Source organism: Grosmannia clavigera (assembly GCF_000143105.1).
Source record: "Grosmannia clavigera kw1407 unplaced genomic scaffold GCSC_156, whole genome shotgun sequence".
Lineage (NCBI taxonomy): Eukaryota > Fungi > Ascomycota > Sordariomycetes > Ophiostomatales > Ophiostomataceae > Leptographium > Leptographium clavigerum.
In genome coordinates, this window is record NW_014040784.1 from 1,335,316 (window position 1) to 1,361,368 (window position 26,053).

At 47.9% G+C, this 26,053-nt stretch overlaps 5 protein-coding genes across 5 annotated transcripts; 4 read left to right on the forward strand and 1 right to left on the reverse strand.

Moving 5' to 3' along the window:
* Positions 1 to 120: 120 nt before the first annotated feature.
* Positions 121 to 2,082, forward strand: CMQ_2277 (uncharacterized protein; the record flags this gene model as incomplete). Its single annotated transcript, XM_014316235.1, has 1 exon — positions 121 to 2,082. One exon carries the CDS (start codon positions 121 to 123, stop codon positions 2,080 to 2,082), a length of 1,962 nt encoding a protein of 653 aa, XP_014171710.1.
* A 2,379-nt stretch (positions 2,083 to 4,461) lies between these two features.
* Positions 4,462 to 4,876, forward strand: CMQ_2342 (uncharacterized protein; the record flags this gene model as incomplete). The annotated part of the gene is made up of 2 exons (XM_014316300.1): positions 4,462 to 4,553; positions 4,702 to 4,876. The coding sequence occupies 2 exons, from the start codon at positions 4,462 to 4,464 to the stop codon at positions 4,874 to 4,876; spliced, it is 267 nt and encodes an 88-aa protein (XP_014171775.1).
* An 11,034-nt stretch (positions 4,877 to 15,910) lies between these two features.
* CMQ_2453 (uncharacterized protein) lies at positions 15,911 to 16,633 on the forward strand (the record flags this gene model as incomplete). Its single annotated transcript, XM_014316411.1, has 2 exons — positions 15,911 to 16,263; positions 16,456 to 16,633. The coding sequence occupies 2 exons, from the start codon at positions 15,911 to 15,913 to the stop codon at positions 16,631 to 16,633; spliced, it is 531 nt and encodes a 176-aa protein (XP_014171886.1).
* A 2,162-nt stretch (positions 16,634 to 18,795) lies between these two features.
* Positions 18,796 to 20,770, reverse strand: CMQ_2209 (leucine rich repeat domain containing protein; the record flags this gene model as incomplete). The annotated part of the gene is made up of 2 exons (XM_014316167.1): positions 18,796 to 19,990; positions 20,058 to 20,770. The coding sequence occupies 2 exons, from the start codon at positions 20,768 to 20,770 to the stop codon at positions 18,796 to 18,798; spliced, it is 1,908 nt and encodes a 635-aa protein (XP_014171642.1).
* An 830-nt stretch (positions 20,771 to 21,600) lies between these two features.
* Positions 21,601 to 21,960, forward strand: CMQ_2085 (uncharacterized protein; the record flags this gene model as incomplete). The annotated part of the gene is made up of 1 exon (XM_014316043.1): positions 21,601 to 21,960. One exon carries the CDS (start codon positions 21,601 to 21,603, stop codon positions 21,958 to 21,960), a length of 360 nt encoding a protein of 119 aa, XP_014171518.1.
* Positions 21,961 to 26,053: the final 4,093 nt, after the last annotated feature.

The following is a 26,053-nucleotide window of genomic DNA, read 5'->3' on the forward strand; positions in this document are numbered from 1 at the left end:
ACCTTGACTGAGAAAATACAGCCTGTCGCAAAAATGCCGCTGTGTCCTGCACAGGATGGATTACAGTCAAAAGGAGCGTCAAGCTTCGATAAACTTAAGCAAGGTATAGGCCAAACGCCTATGGAACCAAGATCTTCCGCTGAGGATGCAACGTCAGGGTCGGAAATCCAGCGGTCCGATGCAAAGGATCGCTCCAGCATGAATATAGAGCTGCAGCCAGAGACGCGTCCCATATCACTATCACAACTCGTCAACGAAGTCAAAGGGATCTACGTCGGATTAGTCATGGTGGAAACAAAATGTATCGAAGTCGACTCGGAAAAGGGTGGCGTCGGGAGCAATCCGCAGACAAAGTTCACCGACGAGCAATGGCAAGCGTTGATCACCTTGCACCGCACACTCTTGCACGAGCACCATGACTTCATGCTGGCCTCACAACATCCATCTGCATCTCCGGCATTGCGACGACTAGCTGTTAAGTATGCAATGCCAGCAAGAATGTGGCGCCACGGAATTCACAGTTTCCTCGAACTTCTGCGCCACCGGCTCCCAGACTCTCAGGAGCATATGATCACTTTTATTTATTTGGCTTACTCGATGATGGCGCTGCTTTACGAGACTGTGCCTGCCTTTGAAGACACCTGGGTTGAATGCCTTGGCGATTTGAGCCGCTACCGAATGGCTATTGAAGATGACAATCAAAGAGTCCGCGATACTTGGACACAAGTTTCCGCAGGCTGGTATACGATAGCCTCTAATCATGCTCCTACAACTGGCCGCCTCTATCATCATCTCGCCATCTTGGCACGGCCCCAAATAGTCACCCAGCTCTACTTGTACCTTAAAAGTCTTTGCGTCCCAGTCCCGTTCTCCTCTACAAACGAATCGATCCTGACACTTCTCGACCCTATCCTTAACAACAAGCCTCCAGCCGGAGTTTCTGAGCTCGAAGTGCTATTCGTTACACTCCACGCCATCCTTTTCACTGGAAAATCAAACTCATCGTTCGCGACAATTAGTGCGAAGTTTTTGAAAGCTCTTGACAGCCACATCACTACTGGCGGAAAAAGCCTTATCGAGACAGGTGTCTACATTGCCATTATCAACATATGTGCAGTGCTTGGCTTTGGAGCCGACAACAACGTTCTTATGAAGCTTTTACGCCAGCCAAAGACTAGCAGCACAAATGCAATTGATGGAACTAGCAATGCCGATTTGCGGTCTATCGAGGAGTCTTCGTCTGCGGAACCTCCGAGCCGAGCGCAAGCGCTGACAACAGGCACAGACCGCATTATATTTTCACGCTTTGGTGTAGAATCCTTATATGGTTACATACATGCGCGTCTGGTGTGGCTAGTAGAAATGGCACAGCTTCCCGGTGCTATGATTTGCCTGGAACGCCATGTGGATTGGGCGCTTCTGGTTGATTATCTCAATGACTTGATCGGCACCTATAACCAGTATGAGCGTTTGGAGATGGATACTGTCATGATTGCTCCTTCGGGTAGTAATGACAACGTGGAGGTACACCCGAGACAAATCCCGGGCCGGACGCCCGAGACTTCTACGCCAAACAACTCTGAGACGGGGCCTAGAGCCTTGTCGGGCGCATCAGAAGTGAAAGCAACGGATGCACCAACTCCTACGATTGCAGAACCGCCGCGGCCACGGAGTGTGGAGGAGAGGCCACTCCCTGAGGATTGGAAGCATCGTGGAATGATCTATGCACAAAATACATTTCCCAGGGGCTGGTTTGGTGATTTCGGTGCTGTGGACGACGGTGAGAGACTGATGGAGACGCCTGCGATGACAAAGATACGGAAGGAGAGGATTCTCTGGCTGGCAGTTCGCTTGACAAAATTTTCAACAAATATCGTCTACGACAAGAATACTCACCTTTTCTCTGTAGGTGAGTATGCTGCCGACAAAAGTATTGCAAGGGGAAAGGAGGATGACGAAGGTGGCCAAGACGATGAGGACGATGATATAAATCTGTCAGATATGGAGTCGCTGGCTTACTCCGCAAACTTGAACATCAAGTCAACGGACTCAGTGCTTGATCACATTTCCATTAAGCGGTAGACCATGGGGCTCCTAATAGCAGATAAATGGGTTGTCTCGGTGTTACAAAATCTGCACATTGTAAAATCACCCCAAAATAAAGGTCAGTAACTACAGAGTACAGAGTAGACCGTATGAGAAGCGAGCTTTGTGTTGCACGTGACCATATAAGTCACTGTGCAGAGGTCTCACGGCCGCAGTGCACCATGCACAAAATAGTAGTGCATAACAATTTACCTTTAATGAGAAGACCGTGAAGCAGGTCATGATTATCTTACATCGTGCGCCTTTTGTTAGAGGTGCGGCTAGGTTTGCAAGTATTTGCTTTTGCAAGTATTTGCTGTGAAAAGAAGGGCGCTGGCAAAAAGCGAACCTGCTCTGTTAACCCATTCCGTATATAGTTAGCGCAGTTGCCTGATCAAATCCGCCCCTCTTTTCTGCACATCAACGCACTACTGCACTGTTCGGCACACCAATAGCGAAAGCCACAGTTGCATCCTTTTTTATCCTCTGTGCTCCGTAATTACGAGTAGTTGTTTCCAGCGGAGACGAACCGCAGTAGACAGCGATTACCATAGGAAAATGATAAATGAGGATGGGGATTCTCCCAAACTTAAGCTTGCTTTGGCAGAGCCTCTGCAGAGTTAGTTCTGCAGAGATGGGACGAGAAGCAAAAGGTTGTCATAGGGCTCTGCAGAGCCGCTGGTACATACGCCCGGTGGGGCGCAAGTGTTATCTCTGGACAAGGCGCTGGCATACTTCGCATGTGCAGAGGGTAGAATAGTGCGTGCCGTTTGCGGCAAGGGATGTTGAAGGAGTAGAAAGGCTGAGGAAAAACGAGAAAGGCGGGACACGGAATGGCTGCTTTAACCGGTAGGGCGCCTGCCTGCAGCCTGAAAGGGAAGGCCGATCTCCTTGACCTCACAGCTGTAGCCTTTTCCGTCTACAGAGTACTCCGTACTCATGGGCATCCCGTCTGCTGGTCGCTGAAAAATATCCTGCCCTCTTATTTTCAAATATCTGGAGACGGGGGTTTGTTTTTGCATCAGACCTGCTGGTGCTTTTGCAACCAGCCTTGCCTTCCGGGTCTTCCCTACCCGAACCGGTTTCGTTACCCCATTTGCCTCGGGGTTTGGAGTCTGCCGTGTCTGTCGTAATATTGGTCGTAGTGCTCTTCTTGCTGCTTTGGGGAGGCTGCATTCAGCTGGCCCTGCCCATCTCCAAATGAGGGATAGCAATGTCGCGCTTTGTGTGTCGTATTATGTATGGCAGAGCAGCGAGCCAGACTGGCTTTGCCTGGAGAGACATATGCCTTGCCGCCCGCCATTTTTATCCTGGACCTTCCTTTCTTTCTCATGTCGATCTGATCTTCTCCTTCTCTTTCTCTCTTTCGAAACCATATCCTAATATCATTGTTCTTGTCTCTTCTTTTAACCCCTTCCCCCTGCCTGAGTTGGTTATTTCTCGCGTTAAAAGATGGAGAAAGTAGAGCTCTTCGATTTAATCATCTCCTTTGATTATTTGCTCTATCCGGTCATGAATTTGATTTTGTTTTGATTTTCCAATTGAGTGTCGGCTTTTTTGGCGCCTTTTGACTTCACTCTAGGTCAACAAGACATTGCCGCCCTCACCGACGCCATACACCGATGCCACTTACCGCAATGGATTTCCTGCCACGTCTCGGGGTCCTTGAGTACCTGTCGTGCCCGACTTGCTTCGGCTCTGCTTGTATATTGTTCGACCAGAAGTCCAGCGATACCCGACCGCCCCTTCCCCAGTCCAGATTGTCCGACAACACTACCTCTGGGCCATCCTCCCTACCATCGAACTGCTCGCAACATCATCGCTGTCTATCATCCATCAATGCAAAAGAATATGTCGGAAGTGTTAGCTATCTCCTTGTCTGTCACCTCATCAGTCTTAAATCCATTGCCAGAGGTGTGCCTCGAGTTTTTAGGCATCCAAACGATCCCTTAGGTTTGCCCCCAGTTCGCTTGGTTTTCGTCACCCTTATCCGGTTCCCCTCACAGCCACAGTCAATACCTTACCCATCTTTCTTTGATGACCGCCGTCTAGCAAAGCCGCTCCATTAGAGCCCGATTCGCCTTTCCTTGAAGCCGAATACGCCTCGCCTCGCCCAAAAGCAGAGCACTGCCCTTGATCAGGCATTCCCCATGAAGCCGGTCCAAGCTCCCTTGGCACCTTCGCCTGAACCTAGCAAGCCAGTTGGATCCACAGCAGTCGGCCTAGGCTTGATAAATAATGGCTGCCTTGTTGCAAGTTATTTCAAAGGAGTTCTTCGCCTTCTCGTTATTTCGATTTGAGGCTTCGTTTCATAATCAAAAAAAGAAACTTGACAAAAACAACAGTTTGAACGATTTTTCATAGAATTTTATCACCATGGCTCCTACACCCACAAATGATGATACCAGTTCCGTGAACAACGGCACCAAGTCTACCGGCTCTTGGGGGGGAGAAACGCATTACAGAGAGTACGTGAACAATGAAACTTATTCCAAAGAGAGTTGGTAGGGGATAATTTTTTAAAAAAAAAGGACGATAAAGGGTGTCTCGTGTGGTTACAGTCTAGCAACCGCTCGTTTGAACAAGAATCGAATGACTGACCGCAGCTTTGTGCAGTTCAAGCACCAGGACGGACGGTGTCCATGGACTTCTTTTCAGCAGGCGAGACGAGGCTCCAGTGTCGTACCCGCCGGCCTTGAAAGATGGCGCAGACAACCGCAACAATGACCTAAATCAGGTTATAGCCATCGTTGACCAAAAATTCCCTAGGCGGACACCACCACAGTCCTAAAAACAAGATTCGAGCCAGCACCTAAATACGGTCATGTCAGACATGGATCGCCGACGCATATACCCAGGAGTCAACTTACGAGCTGTTTCGTTCTTGTATATGAAAGAGGTCTGCAGTGCAACAATCTGGCAACAGGCGATTTCCGGAGTTCTATTGTCAACTGAAATAAATAAACACGATGGGAAGTCTGTTGGTTTGATGAAATGTCCCACGTTTCGCACACGTATTCTGATATGCCCCACGCCCCTCTGTGTGTGTTTTTTTTCTACCCCCTTCCCCTTTCCCGTCCTCTTGTTCGTCCTCTCATTCGTCCTCTTATCCGCCCCCGTTCCGTTTCTTACCCCATCATGTATGTACCCGTACATGCAATTACGTTTAAGCCTACTATATATTTTGCTGTGTAGTTTGTCTGGGGGTGGCTCAGCAGGCATATTCTTCCATCATTTGAATGAATCAGAGCATATCACCACTTGTCATATCTGCAACTCCAATCAGTCTCCAACGACGAAAAAATGCCATCTAAAGTAGTATCTATATGGTGGTATCTGCCACCGAAGCTGAAACCCAACTTCAGATCGCACTAGGACAATAGCTGGGACAGGCCCGATGCTCGTATATCTGGCCCTCGTTACGAGTACTTTGACTCAAACAGCACCAGTACAAAGAAGTCGTCGAAAAACTCAAAGATACGAGTCTCGTACGTATCCCACGTGATTCATACTAGGGAGTCCTACGGAGTAGAAGTCGGGCGAAAACCAGTGTCGGAATAAAGTACTGCCGTTTGAGTGTGGTGGAAAGATCTTGTCGTACTGTACAGGGTGTCTACGAGTATCTACCTGCTTAATAGGGAAGCTTACACAAGTCGGTGGCTCAGAGGTGCACACCCACTGACCAATAATATAACAGTACGGAATACTATACTGCCAATACTCCGTCAACTAATTCGTTTTGGCCAATTATAGCTACATATCGTACTCTTCTACACTTCTCGTCTTCCTGTATACCTAGAAGGCTATAACATAAACTAGACTTGATTTTTACATATTTAGTAAGTCTTACATGCAGTGAATATTGAGTACGAGTGACAGTAAGCCGTAGGCTTATGGCTTAAATGCTAAGCAAAAATTAGATAGCATATAGAGGATCATGACGTCTATCATTATTAGTATCACACATAGCCTGTAGAATCAAGCCGGCCACCTAAATCTAGAGTACTATAAGTGTGGAGTAAGTTATATGCTTGTATTAACTAATCATTATTCTAATAACGGATTCTGCTATGGTTTTCTAGGTCGACTTTAAAATGTCGCAAAAATCGAACAAAAGGATTTTTAGAATGTGTATTAAAAGATTACACCATAGATGGCGAGATACTAACTTTCTTACGAGATCGTACTATACTCGTACTCGCAACCATATCTTACTATGCAGCTTATATACACGATACAGTTAATTAGTCAAGGACAACAAGTGGCGAGTAAGATTGTGGTGTTCTCTCTTCTTAACTCGTTACAACAAGTGCGCCGTCTTGTAAGTACAAAAGTACTCTGTATTAAACTTAATCAGATGCAATGTGCAGAGACGGAAACAGTCGGTATTAGCGGCTGTTGACGACGCCGCTTTGTATTGTATCTAAACACATTCTAATTCAGTGTGTGCCTATCCATTCATCTCGGTTCTTTCGTACACATGCTTTACGAAATCAGTCTAGTACGGAGTAATAACTATATATATGCCTAACTAGCAGCATAGCCTCAGTACGTACTCCATAAAGGCATCCAGATGCCAGAAGTAGTGGATAAAAATGCGTAGAAAGAGCATACGATACTACGTAATAGCCTCTACGAAGTGGGGAGTACAACGTACGAATAAGGCGGGATTTCTACGGGGTGCAGGCGTTCAAGCCTTGTATGTCTGTGACAAAAACCATTTCTGGCACGCTCCTGTTATTGGGTTATAGATTACGTTCCAATGTTGCAAGTACTCGTACAGGGGAAAAACTATGACCCTACAAAATGGCAGTAGCCATTTTAGCTAGACAGATAGCCATCTAAGGAGTAGGCATGCTGACTTGTCTGATAAAGACAAAAAAAAATACGTGAAACTCCGTACAGCTTATCACTTCTCACCATTCGAGACAATGCAATATAGGAATTATTAAAGAGAGCGGTTGATATGGCCGTAAATCCTCTGCCTCTCCCACTGTTTGCAAGTACATAGTAGGGGGCAAGTTTTCACTGAGCTCCGCCCCTTTCAATGATAACCGCCCGGAAGGCAAATGGGGCACAGACAATCCGTTAACCTCGGTGGATCAACATACGAAATGCGTTATGTTTACGGAGTACTCCGTACTCCTTACACCGCCAGTCCTTACGTGATAAAGGAAAGACGAACCTTTCTTACTTTTACTCCGTAATCACCGAAAGGCGTCGTCTACCCCAGGGCAGGCAAGGGCAGTGATGCTGCCCGAATGATAACAGGGCTGACCGTGATACGTTGCAATGGCTTGTTTGGCTTAATAAATATGTGCAGTCGGGCACCAAGGCAAAATGACAATTGTTGGCTCCAGTTGAGCCTATTTTCTTGCTGAGACTGCAAAGGTAATAGTTCGATTACGAAGCACCTATACTCCGTAGAAAATACAAGAAATGTACTCCTTAGCGTATCTGATTCGCAAGCGCAGCTGCGGTTCTGTGGCTGGGCATGGAAGCTCGTAGCCAATACGCAATGCTCCGCTACAGAATCGGCAATCAATACGTCGGATGGAGTACTTTTACTCCATATCCGTACAGTGCTCTGTTGTATCTTACTATGTACGAGTTCCTTATTTCGAAAGATCTACCGGTATTCTAGCTCGAATAAGGTTAAAACAGGCGTCTGCATTTACCTGCTGTATTAGCTGATTTTGTCGATCTTGTTTCTTACTGTAAATTGCGTATGCAAATACCCTCTAAGGATGCAGCTGTTCTATCACAAGTAGCCTGTAATCGCAATAGGCGACTATATGCTTATATCTAACTAGACGACCATATGCGAAGTACAGCCATATAATCAGGCAAGGCTGCGTATGTCAGAGCACAGCACGATGAGAGCCCCGTAGACCATAAATCTCAAGGAACACAGCATGACGCTATGCCGTGTTAAGAGGACTATAAATGCATTCCGACAGCCTTTAGCTCGAAGAGCAGACTTTGGTTTCACTCTGTTGTGGCCAAATACATGGTCCGGCCAGCCGTGTGGCCGTTGAGCTGAATGGCGATGTATTCTGTGTCAATACGAAGTATTGGTGCTGTACTCCGTAGCGCTCCGAAGCCTGCATACAGTGGGGCAATTCACCTTGCGCGCTCTTTGGCGAATCATGTGCTCGTCTTTAGCGCTCCCGCTTCCCGTTGACAGAAACGTGTGGGAAGACGCAGCAATTGACAATCAAAGTGCAGAACTGATGACGGAACATACGTAGATCTTCCGCCGTAGCCACGTCTCCTACGGTAACAGTACAATCTTCATCTTGCATCAGAGAATGCGACAGTAGGCTTGATCAGAGATCGTTAATACCACCAGCGGCGGCAGATGCTCACATAAGATTGAGAAGGCCTGAAAAAGAGCAGAAGCCGCACGAAGCATTACGGAGTGCGCAAACGGCCATGTCGGCCCTCCAAGTCGGCCTGGCCATCCCCGTCGAGCGGGTGGCGTCCAAGTTTGATCCAACAGGCTAACAATATCATATGCATGACCGCTGACGATCCTTCCCAAGTCTAATAGCATACATACATGCGAGTAGTGGTGGTTGCATCATGCATGTCTCGTCACATCGGCTCTATTACTACTTTGAGCGGCATACGAATGCGCCGACTACGATGATTTCGACTCCGACTTTCTTTTCACGACTCTACTACTTCCTTTGTCTCCGGTCAGACTGCCTGCTTTGTCCAGAGGTATGTCCTCCGTGAGGAAGCACGCAACTTTTGGCTCCAAACTAGAGCGTGTGATCTTCCAAAAGTCAATCGAACCGACAACCATGAAACAACGAGCCTTCGCTTACAGCGTACCACCTTCTCCACCTGATCTGTCAAGCCTTGCCTTGGCATTGAGAGCAGTTCTTCCGCGGTACTGAAAGATACCTCAGGGTACTCTCCTCAACCTTCCCCATATGAGACGGCTGCATAATGGGCCGCATGTATTTGGACACGCGCAACTCACGCTTCCCGAACTAACCAGACATCTGCACTCGATAGCAACGCATGTAAAAAAAACCTGTCCCTTCTAGCGCTGCCGCCAAGAAGAATGCTGACGATAGTTACCGCGGTTTTTATTGTCAATGAGGGGCCACCCTCTGGCCTTACCGTGGACACCAGGCATGCTATGCTAGGTACCTATAAGCAATCAGGGCTTGCAGTCCTGGCCTTTTTGGGCTCGTCTTGAGGACTTGTAATCACTTGCTTATGTATTTCGTTTCCATTTGCGTCGGCCAACGTCGAGATCCTCGGAGTGACTTGTCCCTGAAATTGTATGGGCTCATATACTTTGTGGCAAGAAATTGAGTTTCCTTCCTTCCCGCATAGCCTTTCAATGTCTTTGAATTTACGTCTTCATACAGGGAAAATGGCGGACTTATGTAACCGGAATATGGCGAAGATGTCGGCATCTTCCGAGACTCTCTTAGAACTAGAATTTGAGCTGCCTGCTACGGCGAAACTATATTTCAGACGCTGGCCGATCTAGAACGTGAGGCTAGATGGCTGCGTTTTCAAAAGGTGAATTTATACCTGGTTATGAGCAATATACGACGGTGGTCTTCTTGATTTCATCTGGCTATCAACGGTGCTGAATATGACTGTCACAATTAGCATGCCCAAACAAACCATTCGATAATACAACAGAACTACCGATGATCTCTGGTTTGCAGGTTGTGCAAGGTAGCGATACGGTCTGGGACTGCTGTAAGATGTGGCTAACAGTGTGTCTGCAGTCCTCAGGCCAAAGCTACTCGACTGCCTCGCACACTTGTTAGCTAGCACAGGGACAAAGCAAGTCAACGCATAGACTACTGCAGGAAAGTGAACGCCATAACTACGGCAGCTCTATTGGCGATGTGGCCACTAGAAATCAATAGCCGAGGCAGCTGATCGAAGCATGACTCAAGAACCTCGACCAGCTTCAGTTGTCATGAAACGTTCCAATGGACGTAGACAGGCGCAAACGCCACAGCTAAAGGGGTGAGCAAAACCAAATCCAGTCGACTACAAGATACGAAGGTGTGTCATGTTAGCTTGGAGGGGACGATCAGTTCTAACCAAATAAAACGCTGATATGGTATACTATCTAAACCGGTTTTCGTTATTTACATTACATGTTTGGGATTCTTATGGCGCTAGAAATCTGAAAAAGTTGGCCAGCCTTTGAAGACACGAAGTGTCTAAGCTCTGCAATTGGTGGTAAACATTTGGCAAAATTTACCAGTATGCAATTCGCCGTATACCAATTCCAAAGCGCAAAGCCGGTATTGTACTCCGTAATAGTGAAAAAAAATGCATATTTTGGCAAACTTGGCATCCGTCAGGCTTTGATACGCGACGTTCCTTTCAGGCTTGTTGTGGTTTGTGTTGATCTCCTGTCAGGTTTGAGCAATCTTCTCACTCGAGGTTGGTATATTATTCAACAGTTTTGCGTCTGACAAATTGCACTTCTCCAAACGTAGTCTACTCAATTGCACGTACGTAGTCCACCGACTCTGTCTGCAAAGCAATTCCAAGCGTCAACCGCAAAGTATAGGTCACGAAGTATCATATCCGCAATAGATTTCAAAATAACAAAAACACTGGGCTTCACAGGAGAATACAGACTGCTATAGATCTTTGTAGGAGCTAAATTGCGGTATTGGGATAAAAATGACTTCTGCGAATAAAGCAATTTCTTTTTCAAGCTGACTAAAGTTGCAGCCACTCATAAATGTGATTTCTGGCCGTTACCTCGATTAGATTAGTGTCCTATGGTAAATGTACATTTTAACGATAACTACCAGTTCCTAATACTCTGCTGCCCAAATCTTCATAAATGGTTTCTGCCCATCTGTTTTGCATGGGCAATCAGGCCTTAACGCCAACCCAAAGTAGACGATCATTATAAAAAATTTGTGTACACGGTGATTGGGATTTAATGCAGGAGGAGGGCCAAGTTTATGTGCTGTGACTTGGCAACTGATTTACATGAATTCTGAGTGTTGTGCTGCCTTCATTTAGCATATATTTTCTGTCTTTGATGAGATCCTTACAAATAGGCATGCAACAGTCAAAAACAGACACTATTAGGCTAGTGCTGTTTCAAAAAAAGCAACGGCTCCAATAAAGCCGTACAGCTATGTCTCCCACAGTTCATAGCCTCACTCGTTGGTCATTTTCTAGTTCCCGTAAGGCGTTCTGTCTCGATGCCGAATCTTAGTAGGATGCATCTGCAACCAATACTTAGTAAGGCGTACAGTGGAAAATGTTTTATATGAGATGTTTTAGAACAGTATTGGCCGACGCGACTTACATACAGACCTGATATTACAGTGAAACATCATGTGTCTCTCTAATCATGCGGTCTTGCCTGAAACAGACGCCTTGATTTCGCCTTTCTTGTCGATTACCAGCTGTACATTCCTGACAGCCATACGCCTGGACGCCATGTAGCTAATCTGAGCCTCCATGTAAGAATCCATAAGCCTTATTATCGCTTGTGACTGTTTTGATGACATGGGTACGTAATAACAATACCCGACTGGCCTGATTCATAAGCAGACTTATTTTGCCCGGGTGTATCGACGAGGGATAAGTGCCTTTTTTCCCATGATGTCACATTGTCCCGACATAATAGGACACGGAATTTTTGTTGGACAGTAAGCCAGTTATGTTCGTAGCAGTTTGTTGTTGCAGGTTCTCTGTTTTTGTCTCATGCTATTAGGCGCACAACCGGTCCTGTGAATTTCTGGATCGGGACGGCTGTCGAGACGGAACATCAGAAGGTACCCAAGGCAGGGCAGAAATGTGCAGCCGATATTAGCTATGACCGATGAAACTGACACAAATAAGAAGATGGTGTGAATACCGACCTGAGCATGTATTCGAGAAAAAGTCCGGGATGATATTAGCCGATCATTTGTGGCTGCGCGGACTACCCCAATTAGTGACATTGTCAGTTTCAAGGTGCCGATACGTCGGAACAGGAGCTGTTGAGTTGTAAATACAACGCGTGCTTGATTACTGTACGACGTGTAAGTCTTTTGTAGCTTATTTCCAGGAAACTTGGTCAGGAAGCGCTAGCCTAGCTTTATGATTTGAGGATATATTATTCTTTCATCACTGAAGCAAATCAGTTGCAACCGTGTGATTGGAAGCTCACCCAGCACACAAGATTGTGCTCATTAGTTTCTTAGCAGAGAACAACGTCAGCTTTCTGGTTCCTGAGCAGCTTAGTAATATAACGTGCTGGTGGTCCAGACAAGTAAGGTTCTCCAATCTTATTAGTTCCTAGAACTCTTCCTAGACTTTGGATCGTGTGTACCTGTGAGGAGGAGCCTTTTTGTATTTTTATTTTGCTACACAAGACTCAAATTTCTGCCTTACAGAACGTAATTGTAAGGGGGGTGTTCGGCTAAGGGGACAATTATATTTAGCTGGCAAGATGATCGACAGGGACAAAGTCAGAAAGAGCGTTTGTACAATTCTTTTTTGTTTTTTCGGATTTATTTTGAAAGGCAGACGAGAAAGTTGAAACTTCATTTTATCAGACAAGATGCATAGAGCAGCTTTCTTTCAGCACGAAGAGACATGGCCAAGGTCAAAGACGTGGAACATCAGCTATGTCTATTGTCTCTCCAGTATACAAAAACTTGGTACAGTCCACATGTTGCTTCTAGTCACGGCATGCATGGCTCGTGATTTGACAGAGATGGGAAGATCAAGCCAGACCAACTGCAAAACTGAAGCCGACAAGTGAATGCTCTACTCTAAGTCATATGGATCATGGATTCGTTCGACACAAAGTCAGTCGGCGGAGATAGACTACTCCATAGCAATTTCCACCCTCAGACTGTTCAACAACAATACTCACCATTTCCGGATATTGTTCACCCGCCGTTCTGTATATTTTGGTATCAAAGCTGCCATTGAAGAGAACTTTGCGTACCACCCCTCACAGTTGGCCTCTGCTCTACTTTGAAGGCACAGAGGATGGAGAAGGAGTTGTGACTCCTCATAACACTGAAAAGGGGTTCCATATTTGACACTGTGCTTTGGGAAGGTTGATAATTCGACGTTGCTTTGGCCCGTCCGCACTTGAGCAGACAATTCTATCTTGGCTATTGTTCTAAGCTTATGTATTCCCAAGGTCTAGAAGGAGGTTTGAAGTTAGAAACTTTGTAAATACCGCTCACTACTGGCTCCGGCATCATTTTATGTGAAGTCATAGGCCATTTGAAGGGACTTCCAAACAACGGCTAGCAGCCAAGACAGAGATAGGATATCGGAGCATGGCACTATGCCATGGTTTCGCCAGCAATGATCCCGGACTGGATAAGTGCCAAAGCAGTTGAAACATGATCAAGCCCCTAGGTGGCCAGCCTGTTGAGGCAGGATAAGCTCCTTCCTCCGCTCCAGCGAACAAAAGAGGCAGCTCGGAAAAACAGGCATCGTCTTGTTGGGGCTCCCAAGTAACTCAACATATCGTTAACCCCTGGCGAATCTGGTGGTCGAGTACTCATGTTGTGCCTGCTAAGATAAAACCAGAGAAAGGAGTGCTCGAGGCCGACCGTCTAGACAGACCGCCTCAATAGTGGCCATTAGAGCCAGCAGACGGTATGCTGTTTGGTGGTGTTTTCCTTATCTCGTTCTCATATTTTTGTCTCTTTTCTCCTTTATCGTTCTTTTTAAGTTTACTGTCCACGTCATCTTGTTGGATCCTTTCCCGGTTCTTTCAACGACTTTCGTACTTCCTTGCCGACTTCAGCTTGTCTCTTCTAGTGCGCAGGGACATTCGAGAGCCAGCCATCGTGGTAGCTGCACTTTCAGCAAGGAAACCGGTAGCGAAGAATTGGGTGTGGGACCGACCACGTGGATTGGCACGACAGAAACACAGTGAAGCTATGAGTCTTAGTTCATCAGCATTATGGTCGAAATTGAAAAAAAGACGAGTCGACAGCAATGACAGACAGCTAACGAAAGCACAGAGTGGCTAATGATAAAAAACTGGAAGCTCTTAGCCTCCGCCGTATCTGAGGACGAAAGAGTCGCTATTAAATCGTAAAGGCCCGGATGTGCAGGGCTTTTTCCGGCGTCGCCAGCTCCGAGGACAGCAATTGGCACAAAGTTCGGAGAGGCCGGCGAGGCCGGCTGCAAGAACAGAGCACACTGCGTCTGATTTTTGGCGCACACCCCCTGGGCAAATCAGCCGCTGCAACTCGGAAAAGTTCCGGACGTACGCGCCCGATAGCAACGAAGAGGCATTGCTGTCTTTTGGCTTATCACCTTTGTGCTAATCTTTTCTTTTCCCCTTGGTTTCGGGTTTTTCTAGTTGTGGTTCTCCCAAGATCTGGATCGATAGTATGCTGTGTTGTCAATTCAGCCTGACTTGGCTTTTTTTTGGTTTTCTGGAGGGTTGGAGTCTGCTTTATCGTTTGGCTTCGTCTTGAGTTCTTAGCGCCTGCCAGCTGTCGGGCCCGAAACAGATGGCACGAGCGAGCGGCAGCCGATAAACAAAGCAGCTATCGCCGATCTAAAAGGGCCGTCCCTCGCCAGATGAAGTGAAATGCAGCTGACAGCTCCAATACATCCAAATCCTAGTGACCCTGCCTTCTGTTCATTATATTCAAAATCGGGAATTTCCATCTTCTGCACATAGCAGTATCGTTCTCTTGACGTTCGCAAGAGGAAAAGGGGGCGAGCTGGACAGCCGAATGTGGGACAGGGGTTTCCTGCATGCAGCATATCGGATCGGTTCCAATCTTTTTGAGTGTGAGAGTGGTAGTAGCCGCCGGGTTCTCTGCAGCCCAACGAGAACTGGACGCTTGCAGCGTAGTCGGCCGAACCATGGATGCCAGAAAAACTGACAGATTACCCAATCTTCTCAACGCTTCTGGAACGTTTCACAGCAGGAAAGGCGGGAAATCGTGCAGACGTAAAGCAGATCGATGATGCAGTACCTGGGCCGTAACAAAGAATTATGAGGAGGCAAGCCACCAAAGACACGGCGGGGAATAGGGGCCAGCCCTTGGAAAGATAAAGCAGGTCGGTTTCTGCCCGCTTCCCTCCAACTCTCCGCCTGACGTATTCACTGGCTAGAGGCAGCAATCCTCAGCCTTGTCTATGCTGTCCTCTTCATATTCACCCATTTTCTGTCTTTCGTTCTCCCTCGGCAAGACCCAGATCCCTTCATTTCAAGAACTCCATCTGCAAAAGCAAATTGAAAAAGCTTTCTGAAGCAAAATTGCCACTTCGGCCCCCCCCTGCATCATCGAACTGACAGCATGGCACGAACCATGTTCTCGTGCTCTCACCGCCGTTCACTGCTGCTGTCTCTACTGCTGGAATTAAAGCTCGGACGTCCTCACCGGTCTGCCAGCCCCGTTTTCCCTTCTTCCATGTGACGGGGAAGACACTGCCACACCAGCTAGCACTGTCGATGGAATTGGACTTGCGGTGAGAAAAGGTTCGGTAGTCGGTAGGAATTGTGCTGTCAGTCTTCTTTCCTTCACAAGTAGAGCTAACCTCACCTCGAATAGTCATCCCGCTTCCGTTACCACTTCGTCACCGGTCCTCGAACAGACTCCCCAGTCCAGACTGTCTGTGACAAGCAGACCCACGTGCGGCTCTTCGATCCCTACAAGGCAGTGCCCCAGAAATCTCCTAGAAGAGGACATCGAGTCCACCACCGACTGTATCCTCGATCTTAACGTCACACCATCGCGGCAATATTAGACACTGTATCAGCGGCCGATAGTGGCCGCGTCATACATCACAGCGGATACTGTCGTCACGGAACAGACGTTTCCACCTTCCTATGGCCTCGCAGAAATCGACTGAAGAGACCGATGCCACCTCTTGCCAGCTGCCAGTAGCCGAAACAGATGCAACCTCTGTCGAAGGAGAATCTGTGGCGGCAGAAGGGCAACCTGGCAGCTTGGAGACACTAGCCATGGCATTGGACAATCGTTCCTTTTTCGGCGCGTCGTCGATATCGGCAACAAACTTCAGAACATCCCTGGCACAACGGCCCGAGAGAGAGATGTCGCGTGTCGACCCCCTTTTTCTTCAAATCGGAAGTCAATTTGCCGCTCATGTCTCCTCCGGTACCCAGAGCTCTGCCCCTTTCGGCGGCAGGCCGACAGTAGTCAACTTGAATAGCCGCGAGATGTAAGTGGGCCTTGATGAATCACGTTGTGACGGGAGAACTACTTCCGCCTACAAACGGCAATATTCTGATCGGATCGCAGACTTGTCTCCATGATAGCTGAGATTCAACGTAGACCTCATAGCATGCAAGTCTTCTGCATTCCAGGTCGTCCGTGATGGTTAGACCTGCTGCTAATGTCTATGCCTTCATAGGTTCTTGCTCAATGGGTCCTTTACCTATACTTCCAATGCTGTTCTTGAATCCGACACGATGGGCCTTGGTGTTATCACGACTGAAGAACTCCAAACGACCGACGGCACTGCCGAATCCTCTGATGGCAATTCAGATGGCAATGGAGTCATTGCAGCGCAGTTCGAGGATACAGTATAGGGAAAAGTCAGCATTGATGGTGTGCGATGAGGGATAGAGGCTGTGTGTTGTTGCCGGCTTTCATGATTGGCAACCGGTAAGATATCCCATAGCCCGCTACACTGGCAGCAGCTAACCCTCCTTCTGAATGATGGCTAACGCAGTGAAGTCTGAAAGCTATTAATATTGTTGTCCTTGCTGCTTCGGTCGGTGTCCCAGGCACTTGCTGCTCCGCAGTTGCTTGTGTTGATTTGTGAAATATGTTGATGTGCTGAGCTTCTTAGCAGAGGGTGGGTGTGCAGTCAGGTTGTTCTGTAATATTTGTTGACTAATGTGTGCTGGCAGAGATATGTGCAATGTACTGAATAAAAACAATAGGTATCTGAATTTGAGTATGTCGTCGAAAGAATCGCAACCGTTCTTGGTCTTGCTTTGAGTCCAGGAGCTGTCCCAGGAGATAAAAAAATGTGAAAGGAAACAGACAAGAGAGCAGCCACTGGGCTCTCTCAACCTTTTGCTTTTCTACCAAGCATGGGTACTCTCTGCCAGGCTGTCCAAGAACGGAGCCTAATGCATTGTCGACAACTTCAATCACGTTCCCAATATCATGTCAAGATATGATTGGACAATGAAGAAATGGCCGGTGTATGGCTCATGTGAGACGGATGGCCAGCGTATAGAAAACCGGAACGATCCTGCAAGCTTGAAGGAGCAGCGGAAAGACCTTTGGGTTTCATTCCTACGCCTTCATGAAAAAGAAAGCAGAAAGATATCGGTGAGACTAGGAATCAAGCTAACACCGGACTTTGGATGCCTTTTTTTCTCCGTAAGAGAGAATTTCGATATCTCGATTGTTATTGCTGGACGGGTGATGAGAAGGAGACAATCGACTTTCGACTTTCGGCATATGTAGGCGGCAAGCTCAACTAACCCTGGATCCATGGCCTACATAAAACAGAGGCCACCGCCTTTTTGTGATGCTCGGCGAGATCCTCAAAGAGCAGTGGACCCATCCGTCACCGCACTTCTACTAAGGAGTTAGTGAAGGGGCTGAATTCGACAACCGGCCGGTCGCTACTCTATATGGAAGGCTCAGCTCTAGAAATGACCGGAGATATTTATTTGAAACCCTCCGCATCTTTAGAGGTACCATTTTTGCTGCCTTCAGGCGTATTCTCTTCCTCGGCCCACAAAGGACTCCCTGGAAAGCCGGGGTGGCGACGGTCTCACAAGCCCCTGTGCAGAGTCGTATTAGCAATCGCTATGGAATATTGATTGTGGAAATGCTTCCTTCTTTACTCCGTATAGGCAGTCCGACTCGCCGATAGGAAGAAGAGACGCAGATGAATAAGGGTGAGTGTGGCAAGCCCATGAAGCAAGACGAACACTAGTTGGGTGTAGTAATAGGGGTAGACTTCAAGGGAGAGATTATCAACACCCATTGAAGTTAGCTGTTGCCAAGCAGCCCAATGTTCCTTGCCTCCGACTTTTAGGTTGTGGCAAAAGTAAGATATGGTACAATATAGAACACAACGGGTTCAGTTCGATGCCAATAGTTGTTACACGATGTACTTTTATCAGCCAACATGACTCGCCAAAGGAAATTGCGTTGTTTAATTTTCTGGCCCCATTCTAAGTACGAAAACAGTAAAGTTGTCTATAATCAATACATACAGAGTACCGATGGGTATTTTACACAAAACACGATGATGGACACATATCTGGGTCGAGTTTGCAAGTAGGGGGTACGACTTATCTGCAAAGATAGCTCAACCTGCATTTCCCAGCTGCGAATGCAGCTGCAGAGTAATACTCCGTAGTTCCGGCCCATTTTTTTAGTTTATTCGAATATTATCTTCCGTACCAAGAACCAAGCTGTCGGTGGCAATGTTTCAAGCAGAATCTAGATAACAGGAGCCGTGGAAAAAAATAAGCACGAAGGCGATTGATCGAGCATAAGGGTATGTGCTCTGTATGGAGTACGGAGAGGCCGAGCTTCAGCTAGACTAAGCAAGTAGCATAGCCCAATACGGAGTAAGATACATATTATAGGTCAGGATATAATACTACTTGTCTATTCGCTAAAATTGTACGGTACGTTGTATCACTCTACTTCCCGATTGCTTGGTGGGATTCTAGAAAACAAGGGCTGGTCTTGAGGCCCAATCTCACACCGCTACACTCTACTCTACTTCGTCTCCTCTCGATGCAGCTGGTACGCACCCCCAACTGCACCCTCGCCACACGAACGGCAACAGCTCCATGTCATCCGGGCCAACTACTGCAGCCTCATCGACGTTCGCCACCGTGGGCGTTGTTGCTGCAGTTGCAGTTGCAGTCGCAGGTGCAGGTGTGGTTGTAGTTGCAGCTGATGCGGATGTCGATGCCAGATACGACAGATCAATGTCCGACTTTGCAAACTCCCACCACTCCAGCCACTCGGTCATGGGCGCCACCAGGAGCTGCCACCGACAAAGCGAGCATGCCGCACCACCCGCCTCGCGCAGCGCCCGGGCTCGTGCCAGCTGTCGCGCCAGCTGCGGTGGCGCGTCCGAGGGCAGCAGTTCGGCCAGCTGGCCCAGCTGCGGCACGCCATAGCAGGCCTCCAGGGCGAGCTCCATGAGCGTGGGCACGCGCGATGCCGTCAGGCCCGAGGCTTGTCTGTCCCGAGGTCCGTCCGCGCCCCGGGAGAGGTGTGGCAGCGTAGACCACGGCGGCGTCGGGGCGACAGCCAGGTCTTCAGTGGTCATCAGGCCAGACGTGCCCGGCTGCATGGCAAAGTCGGACCAGGTCTTGCCGGTCGAGTCCATGTAGCGGACGCGCGAGCGGGCGACGCGCGTCGGTCGTGCCAATGGCCGGCGTGGTGTCCGCTGTGTGCCTGCCGTTCTCTGCTTCTCGCTGCCTCGATGGACGATCACGCTGCCGTTGTCATCGTCGTCGTTGTCGGCGTCGTCTTCCCCTTCTTCTCCATCCCGGTCATCGGAAGTGCGGGTCTCCTCGTCTGGCATGAAGTACCGGTTCGGGTGCGCGAGCAGCATTGTCAGGCGGCCGCCTTGGCCATATGTGTGAAGTAGCGGGAGTAATTCGGCGGGCAGGTAGCGCAGCTTGTTCAGAGACACGTTGAGGGATTGGAGGTTTCGCAGCTTGCCGATGGCAGGAGGTAGCTCTGTCAGCCCGTTGCCGCGCAGGCTTAGGACAGTCAGGTGTTCGAGGTTGAAGAGGGCGCCCGGGAGCCGGGTGAGTTCGTTGTTCGACAGGAAGATCTGCAGCCGTGGCTCTTTCTGCTCAAAGGCAACGCCTTCGGCAACAACGGGGATGGGCACGAGGCCTGACAGCGGCTCCACCGTTGCATTCGATAGGGAGTTGAGTCCAAGGCCACTGTGACGGTTAGATTGATGGTTCGGTGAGAAGTCCCAAAAAGAAAGGGAACCAAGACAAGACGCACATCAACGAGATCTCTTCGTCGCCCGCCTCGATGCACTCCTGGATGATCGACCGCACCCTCTTCTCGGCGCTGCTCACAGCCAGACTCGGCACCCGCTGAAAGATGCGCCGCTGCCGAGGCGGAGGCGGAGGGAAGTCTGCCTGTGCTGGTGGTGGTGGTGGCGGTGCCAGAGACAGCTGTGAGGACAGCTGTGAGGACGTGGAAGCGAGCGATGCTGCCGGTGGAGAGTCGGGCATGGCCTCGTCTTCGTCTGCTGTCCCGCTGCCCATCCACACGCCGCTGTCGTACTGGCGCTCGAGTGTGCGCTTCTTAGGCAATCTCCGGACTGGCGACGGGGGAAGCACCGTTGTTCTCGGGCTGGCCATCGGGGCTGCTGCTGTCGTCTCTTTTCTGTATTTTGTGTCCTCTGTATCCTCTGTGTCTGCCGGTGCTGTCGGCTCCATAAAGTCGTCAAAGGCAGAGTCTGTCGAGGCAGGATGCTGCGCAAACCATGCGCCCACATAGCGCTTCTTCTTTTTCCGCCGGTCAGACGCGTAGTTGTCGAGAGCCGGGTCGTCGTCGCTGGAAAAGACGGCCGGATCGCTGGAGTTGGACAGCAGCTGTGCCGAAATGTCGCCGCGCAAGTCGAAACGGGCGCGCTTGCGGGCAGGACCAAAGATCGCTTCGGCTGCCTTGGACGGAGGGATCCGCGGAAGCGTAGGCTCGTCGGCCATGATGGCGGGGAACAGTGTCGCCGACAGGTTAAACTGCCCGCTTGATGTCGTCTGGCTGCAACCAGATCCGAATTGGATCGGAACTGTGGGATGTGGGATGTGAGACACAATTGGACGCTGTGATTCGACCGTCAAATAAAAATATAAAATAGCGAAATGTGAGCCGAAAAGGCAAGGCGCAAAGAGCACGGGCAGCAGCTATGTCTCCCGGAATTGTGCAGGCCCAGACGGCGGAATGGAGATCGAGGACGGCGACGAAGACGCGTTCCAAAAGACCACTCCAGCAGAGACCCTACGCTTCCGGCGCTGCTTGATAAGGAAGAAACGCGAGCTATTACGACGTAGGGTCGCGTGACGACGAGCCAATGAAATCACAGCCGGTTTGACAGCTCCAAGTGGGGCATCCGATCAGCCAGCAACTACGGAGTATGATGTCAGATATGCCAACTCGACATAAACATATATTCTTTGCTGTCAGTTTAAGGGAGCCAATCAGAGCCGCACAAGGAAGAAAGAACAGTCCTGCGTTGCTCAGCTTGTTCAACTTGTTCAACTTGTCCAGACATCGCTTTCCTGGCGACTCACTGTCCATTTGACGAACTCGCAGAGTCATGGACGTTTGGCCCGTCAGCGCGAGAAGTATATAAATGTGCCTCCTCTCACCTGTGCTGTACAATGTGTATTTCTAGTCTATAATAACAGAAACCGCAACTTCAACTCCGAGTTCAAGCAACTACGCAGTAACCCACACAGGTAACGTATCGTGCTACAGTCACAAACAGTCTTACAACATCCCGGCCTACTCACCCTACCATCTTGTCACAATCATTATGCCACAAAGCACCTTTTCCAACGTAGATTGTCTCCAGCAGACGGCCGAGAAGGTTAAGTTCCCCAGCATGAAGCAGGCCTTCAAAAAAACATTCCAAGCTAACCACCAACAGCCAACCGGGAAGCCCGCGGTAGCATCTGACAAGAAGCTTGGTAGCGAGCAGGCCACAACTATTTGTCAGTCGCCTCTAGCCGGGCATTATAACGACAAGGAGGAGCAAACGCCGCTTATAGATAGGGAAGGCGCAGATAAGGCGACAGAGCGGAAGCAGAAAGTCGTATTCATTATCGGACCTGAGGAAGAGGAGGAAGAAGAGCAAAATTGTAAGTCCGAAGTCAAGCCGAAGGCTTTCGTCTGAGATTGCCTTGTCAATATGTAAGTGCTTATCATCTTTCTTTGTCCGGTGTCGTTGGTTCTTCTGTCAGTTTTGTCGCATCAGACGCCTTACGCTTGCCTTTCATGGCACACACATACAAAAAGAAGTCTAGATTCAAACAAGATGAACCACACCTTGTACCAAGGTTTTTGTGTAGATGTGACGCAACTCAAATCGTAAGATTAGTAAACGAATCCCCAATTGTCAAACGTGTTCTTTCTACAGTCACAGCCTTGCCTTGTAAGCCCTGCCAATGCGTAAAGTATTGGGTGCTCGGCCATAAATTAGGCGAAGGCGTTCACTAGGCTTTCTCCCGTGTTTTCGTCACTCAAGGCTGAAAGCCTTGTAAGACAATCAAGGTTGCTGGGATTATTTTACTAGGTATAGTTTCACTACGAGGGTCGTGCAAAGCAGGGATCGGTTACAGTACGCCTGGTGTCAGGCAATTGTCGGCGGCTGCGCAATTATTCTTAAGGCATCTGGGCAGCTGAGTAACATCAGACGAGGAGTTCAAGTGCTACAAACTGGGGTCTCAAACGTTCTTACTGAATATAGGCAATGCAGGAATCGGTATGTAAGATACGTGTTCCGGGAAGAAACGGGAACTGCTAAAGTATTTAGCCATCTAATTGTCAGCCACGGTGTCGTAATTCATATCTCCACTTTGAGGCAGTCCGGTGATGTTGTAGCTCACTCTGCGATTTGTGTTGCCATAACTATTATTCTGATTCCTTTCTTCCCATATGCCTTTCAGTTTTTGAATTATGCATTCGGTTTCTCTGATAACAAGCCTGCACGTACTTCGGTCTGAGCTATGTAATGGATACTGTGGTAGACGGAGGACCGCCGCATTTCAGATGTGCAAACAGATAAAAGCTTTGCTGTGGACCACACGGAGGGGGTCTTGGCCATGAGCAAGCAGTCACGAAGTAAGCAGCAATAGTCACAGGCTACGATAAGATAATTCAGTCTCTTATTTCGATACTCTGCGCCTGGTGTCGTTGGAAGGCCGCCATTCAGTACGAGACAACTCTACAATCTCTGTTGGCCGTAGCCGTGAGGACCACGACTTGGCCTTTACTTCTGGTTGTTCGACCCGGTGTTGGAACTGCCGCTGCCGCTGCTTCCACCATATCCAGACGACGTTTTCGAGCCACCGGATGACGTGTACGTGCTGCCACCGTCTCCATTGTTGTAGTAGGTGCTGCCATTCGGATTGGCGTAGTAGTACGAGCCGTCACTGCTCCAGTTAGTAAGAGAGACTGCCGAATCATACGATGAGGGGTAAACTTACGTGTTGGAGTAATGGTAAGAGTTGGATCCATTGCCATAGTCACGAGCGCAATAGTGATTGCCCTAACGGCGGTGTAGACAGCTAGCTAAGGTAGTAGCTAGTATAGTATTACTTTAAAGGCTTTTTAGATAGTTTTATATAGCCTTTTATAAGGCCTTTTAGCTAGTTAAATTGATTCAAGCTTTTACTTATATATTTTTGTCTTTATACGCTTACTATATATATACTACTTAATTGCTACGTATATATTTTTTATATCTTCTTTTAGCACTCACTAGTTATATTTAGTTAGTTAGCCTATTTAATATACTAAGTATTTAGTTTAGCTAGCCTTATGTCTTTTATTTAAGACTACTTTTACTTTTTATTTATTATTTAAGTCTTTTAATACTAGTATTATTAAAGGCGCTTATTCTATACTTGCCTTACTCTTTTAGTGCTTTAATAGTAAGACTAAGAAAATGTTATATAGTTAGCTATATTATTTTAATAGTGCTAGTTAATATACTTATCTACTTATAGTCTTAAGGATTCTAAAAAGCTTAATGCATCTTAGTGCTAACTATTAAAGGTGTACTTAGGTAGGCCAGGTAAGTTAGGCAGGCAAGGAGGTATCTTCTTAACAGGAGGAAGCAGCTGTATATTCAATAGCTAATTCTTGCCTTCTGCATTCTAAGGGAGTGCGGGAGGCGCTCTTTATCGTAGGCGCACCTTTGGCGCACCAAGTGCGCAGGACAGGCGCGACCCCGTTTCTACTTGGCCCGTGCGCTAGCACGTGCTGTGGCCTGTGCGCAGACTGCGCCACGCAGCCTGCGCTACTAGCACCGCTTCTAGTTTACGATGTGCATCTAATACGCTGTGCGCATACTGCGTACGGCTTGCGCGTAGCCTGCGTCGGTCCCCTTCCTAGGGCGGCGTTATAATTGCTCCTCTTCTATGCTTAACTCCCCTAAGGCAGGTCTTGACGAAAGGCTTGCAACCTTTGTTCCTAGTGGTGGTGGTGCTTGTCCGTTTGCGGCAGCCCCTTTGTGCTTGCTAAGATTGCTGTTAAAGGCGACTTAAGGCGCCTTTAGTTCTCTTTATTTAGGAGGTTAGTCTTGTAGTTAAATTAGATTATTGTAGGGTCTAGCATTTGGTTACTTTTTCTAGAAATAATAAATTCGTCTTCTAGTAGCAACATAGCTGCTTTTAATTCTAACGTTCTTATGCCTACGGTAAGCGCCTTTAGCGCTTTAGTACCCGCTGCGGCCCTAGCCCTTGCTCCTTGACACCCTCTGCCCTTTAGCTAAGGTGCTAGTTCTAGCCGCGCGTAACGTGCGCGCGGGGCTTACGCTAGCATAGTTCGTTGTTCGGCGCGGACTACGGCGCGCGCTATACCCTTAGTTAAGTGTTAAAGGTGTACTTGGGTAGGCCAGGTAAGTCAGGCAGGCAAGGAGGTATCTTCTTAACAGGAGGAAGCAGCCGTATATTTAATAGCTAATTCTTGCCTTTTGCACTCTAAGGGAGTGCGGGAGGCACTCTTTATTGTAGGCGCACCTCTGGCGCACCAAGTGCGCAGGACAGGCGCGACCCCGTTTCTACTTGGCCCGTGCGCTAGCACGTGCTGTGGCCTGTGCGCAGACTGCGCCACGCAGCCTGCGCCACTAGCACCGCTTCTAGTTCACGATGTGCATCTAATACGCTGTGCGCATACTGCGTACGGCTTGCGCGTAGCCTGCGTCGGTCCCCTTCCTGGGGCGGCGTTACAATTGCTCCCCTCCTATGCTTAACTCCCCTAAGGCAGGTCTTGACGAAAGGCTTGCAACCTTTGTTCCTAGTGGTGGTGGTGCTTGTCCGTTTGCGGCGGCCCCTTTGTGCTTGCTAAGATCGCTGTTAAAGGCGACTTAAGGCGCCTTTAGTTCCCTTTATTTAGGAGGTTAGTCCCGTAGTTAAATCAGATTATCGTAGGGTCTGGCATCCGGTCACTTCTTCCAGAAACAACAAATTCGTCTTCTAGCAGCAACATGGCTGCTCCCAATTCTAACGTTCCTGTGCCCGCGGTGAGCGCCTCTAGCGCTCTAGTACCCGCTACGGCCCTAGCCCCTGCTCCCTAACACCCTCTGCCCTCTAGCCAAGGTGCTGGTTCCGGCCGCTCGTAATGTGCTGTTCAGTACTTACTCTTGCATTGTTATAATCATATGCAATAATTGTAGATTCCTACGAACTTTCAATTTTACCATATTTTATCTTAAATTTTTTAAATGTTTTATTTTACTGTTCTATTTTTTCTATACTTTTTTCTATCTCTTTTCTCACTTCACCCTTTTTATTCTTATCACGTATAAATAGTTCTATGTTATATATATACTTCTATTATTAACCTTTCTATTCATATTGAATTATTCATCTATATAGCTTTGATTTTTTTTTTGTTTTACTTTTACTCTTATCCTATATGCTTATTTTAATCACCTTTCTTACTTTTATATTTCTCTTTTTCAGTTTTCTATTCTTCTAGTAGCCATACATAGCTTATTCTCTCTTTTATGTTTATCTCTTCTTACTTAAATATACTTTCATTCTCACTTTCTTTTTTATTTCTTATCTTTCCATTTTCATTTTTCACCCTTTACTTAAAATATCAAACATATCCTTATTCTCCTTTATCGACTATACCTCCTGCTATCACATCTATCCCATCTTCTTTTTGTATACTATCTCCTACTATTCCTCTCTTCTTTCTGTTTATTATTCTCTACGTTGCTTTCTTTTTCTTTCCTTTCTTCCACTTACTTCTACACC